This window comes from Coturnix japonica, unplaced genomic scaffold (assembly GCF_001577835.2).
Source record: "Coturnix japonica isolate 7356 unplaced genomic scaffold, Coturnix japonica 2.1 chrUnrandom659, whole genome shotgun sequence".
NCBI lineage: Eukaryota > Metazoa > Chordata > Aves > Galliformes > Phasianidae > Coturnix > Coturnix japonica.
This window is the reverse complement of record NW_015440025.1, coordinates 23,773-27,338: the sequence shown is the minus strand read 5'-3', so window position 1 is coordinate 27,338 and position 3,566 is coordinate 23,773. Positions and strand designations below refer to the sequence as shown.

At 55.4% G+C, this 3,566-nt stretch overlaps 1 protein-coding gene across 31 annotated transcripts in view; it reads left to right on the top strand.

Annotated features, from left to right (window-relative positions):
- WDR73 (WD repeat domain 73) overlaps window positions 1-3,566 on the top strand; it is a 19,710-nt gene that overhangs the window by 8,528 nt on the left and 7,616 nt on the right. For all 31 annotated transcript variants that reach the window (XM_032441850.1, XM_032441869.1, XM_032441849.1 and 28 more), the window contains exon 3: window positions 1-163. In XM_032441850.1, the coding sequence (XP_032297741.1) occupies window positions 1-163 (163 nt within the window). The remainder of the gene's footprint in view (window positions 164-3,566) is intronic.

The window sequence follows — 3,566 nt, the reverse complement described above, 5'->3', positions numbered from 1 at the left end:
GTCATTAGACCCATAAGTTCCATCAGGACGGAGAACGGCCCCATGGGGAGCTGGGCCAAGATGGCGACTGACGCAATGAGACCCACGTGGGTCCTGCACGGCTGCGGGGTCAGCAGCGCCCAGATAACGGAGCTGGAGACACACAGCAAGGTCTATAGGGCAGGTATGGGGCGGATGGGTTATATGGGGTCATATGGGGCTCTGTGGGGTGATATGGGGTCCCTATGGGGTGATATGGGGTCCCTATGGGGTGAGATGGGGTGAGATGGGGTCACTATGGGGTGAGATGGGGTGATATGGGGCTCTATGGGGTGATATGGGGTGATATGGGGTCCCTATGGGGTGATATGGGGCTCTATGGGGTGATATGGGGTCTATGGGGTGATATTGCTGCGGGGTCAGCAGCGCCCAGATAACGGAGCTGGAGACACACAGCAAGGTCTATAGGGCAGGTATGGGGTGAGATGGGGTGATATGGGATGATATGGGGTCTGTGGGGTGATATGGGGTGATATGGCATGATATGGGGCTCTATGGGGTCCCTATGGGGTGATATGGGGTCCCTATGGGTGATATGGGGTGATATGGGTCCCTATGGGGTGATATGGGGTCCCTATGGGGCTCTGTGGGGTCCTTAAAGGGTTATATGGGGTCCCTATGGGGCTCTATGGGGTGATATGGGGCTCTATGGGGTGATATGGGGTCCCTATGGGGCTCTATGGGGTGATATGGGGTCCCTATGGGGTAATATGGGGTGATATGGGGTCCCTATGGGGTGATATGGGGCTCTATGGGGTGATATGGGGTGAGATGGGGTCACTATGGGGTGATATGGGGCTCTGTGGGGTGATATGGGGTCCCTATGGGGTGATATGGCATGATATGGGGCTCTATGGGGTGATATGGGGTGATATGAGGTCTCTATGGGGTGATATGGGGTCTATGGGGTGATATGGGGTCTCTATGGGGTGATATTGGGTTCCTATTGGGCTCTATGGGGTGATATGGGTCCCTATGGGGTGATATGGGGTCCCTGTGGGGTAATATGGGGCTCTATGGGGTGATATGGGGCTCTATGGGGTCCCTATGGGGTGATATGGGGTCACTGTGGGGTGATATGGGGCTCTATGGGGTGATATGGGGTCTGTGGGGTGATATGGGGCTCTATGGGGTGATATGGGGTCCCTATGGGGTGATATGGCATGATATGGGGCTCTATGGGGTGATATGGGGCTCTATGGGGTGATATGGGGTGATATGGGGTCCCTATGGGGTGATATGGGGTCCCTATGGGGTGATAAGGGGTGATATGGGGTGAGATGGGTTATATGGGGTGATGTGGGGTGATATGGGGTGATATGGGGCTCTATGGGGTTCCTGTGGTGCTCTATGGGGTCCTTAATGGGTTATATGGGGTGAGATGGGGTGATATGGGGTGATATGGGGCTCTGCGGGGTCCCTATGGGGTGATATGGGGTCCCTATGGGGTGATATGGGGTGATATGGGGTCTATGGGGTGATATGGGGCTCTATGGGGTGATATGGGGTCCCTATGGGGTGATATGAGTCCCTATGTGGTGATATGGGGTGATATGGGGTCTCTCTCAGGCTCTATGGGGTCCCTATGGGATGATATGGGGTCTCTGTGGGGTGATATGGGGCTCTGTGGTGTCATATGGGGTCCCTATGGGGCTCTATGGGGTCCTTAAAGGGTTATATGGGGTCCCTATGGGGTGATATGGGGTGATATGGGGCTCTGTGGGGTTGATATGGGGCTCTATGGGGTGATATGGGGTCCCTATGGGGTGATATGGGGTCTCTCTCAGTCTCTATGGGGTCCCTATGGGGTGATATGGGATCCCTATGGGGTGATATGGGATCCCTATGGGGTGATATGGGGTCCCTATGGGGTGATATGGGGTCCCTATGGGATGATATGGGGTGATATGGGGCTCTACGGGGTCCCTATGGGGTGATATGCGGTCCCTATGGGGTGGTATGGGGTGATATGGGGTCTCAGGCTCTATGGGGTCCCTATGGGGTGGTATGGGGCTCTATGGGGTGATATGGGGCTCTATGGGGTGATATGGGGTCCCTATGGGTTGATATGGGGTGATATGGGGTCTCTCTCAGGGTATATGGGGTCCCTATGGGGTGATATGGGGCTCTATGGGGTGATATGGCGTGATATGGGGCTCTATGGGGTCCCTATGGGGTGATACGGGGTCCCTATGGGGTGATATGGGTCCCTATGGGGTGATATGGGGTCCCTATGGGGTGATATGGGTCCCTATGGGGTGATACGGCATAATATGGGGCTCTATGGGGTCCCTATGGGGTGATATGGGGCTCTATGGGGTGATATGGCGTGATATGGGGCTCTGTGGGGTCCCTATGGCGTGATATGGGGCTCTATGGGGTCCCTATGGGGTGATATGGGGTCCCTATGGGTGATATGGCGTGATATGGGCTCTATGGGGTGATATGGGGCTCTATGGGGTGATATGGGGTCCCTATGGGGTGGTATGGGGTCCCTATGGGGCTCTATGGGGTGATATGGGGTGATATGGGGCTCTATGGGGTGATATGGGGTCTATGGGGTGATATGGGGTCCCTATGGGGTGATATGGGGTGATATGGGGTCTATAGGTGATATGGGGCTCTAAGGGGTGATATGGGGTGATATGGGGCTCTATGGGGTGATATGGGGTGATATGGGTCTCTATGGGGTGGTATGGGGCCCCTATGGGGTGATATGGGGTCTCTCTCAGGCTATATGTGGTCCCTCTGGGGTGATATGGGGCTCTATGGGGTGATATGGGGTGATATGGGGCTCTATGCGGTCCATATAGGGTGATATGGCGTGATAGGGGGTGATATGGGGTGATATGGGGTCCCTATGGGGTGATATGGGGCTCTATGGGGTGATATGGGGTCCCTATGGGGTGATATGGGGTCTCTCTCAGGCTATATGGGGTCCCTATGGGGTGATATGGGGCTCTATGGGGTGATACGGGGTCTCTCTGAGTCTCTATGGGATCCCTATGGGGTGATATGGGGTCCCTATGGGGCTCTACGGGGTGATATGGGGCTCTGTAGGGTGATATGGGGTCCCTATGGGGTGATATGGGGTCTATGGGGTGATATGGGGCTCTATGGGGTGATATGGGGTCCCTATGGGGTGATATGGGGTAATATGGGGTCTATGGGGTGATATGGGGCTCTGTGGGGTGATATGGGGTCCCTATGGGGTGATAAGGGGTGATATGGGGCTCTGTGAGGTGATACGGGGTCTCTCTGAGTCTCTATGGGGTCCCTATGGGGTGATATGGGGCCCTATGGGGTGATATGGGGTCCCTATGGGGTGATATGGGGCTCTATGGGGTGATATGGGGCCCTATGGGGTGATATGGTGTCCCTATGGTGTGATATGGGGTCTCTCTCAGTCTCTATGGGGTCCCTATGGGGTGGTATGGGGCCCTATGGGGTGATATGGGGCTCTATGGGGTGATATGGGGTCCCTGTGGGGCTCTATGGGGTCCTTAAAGGGTTATATGGGGTCCCTA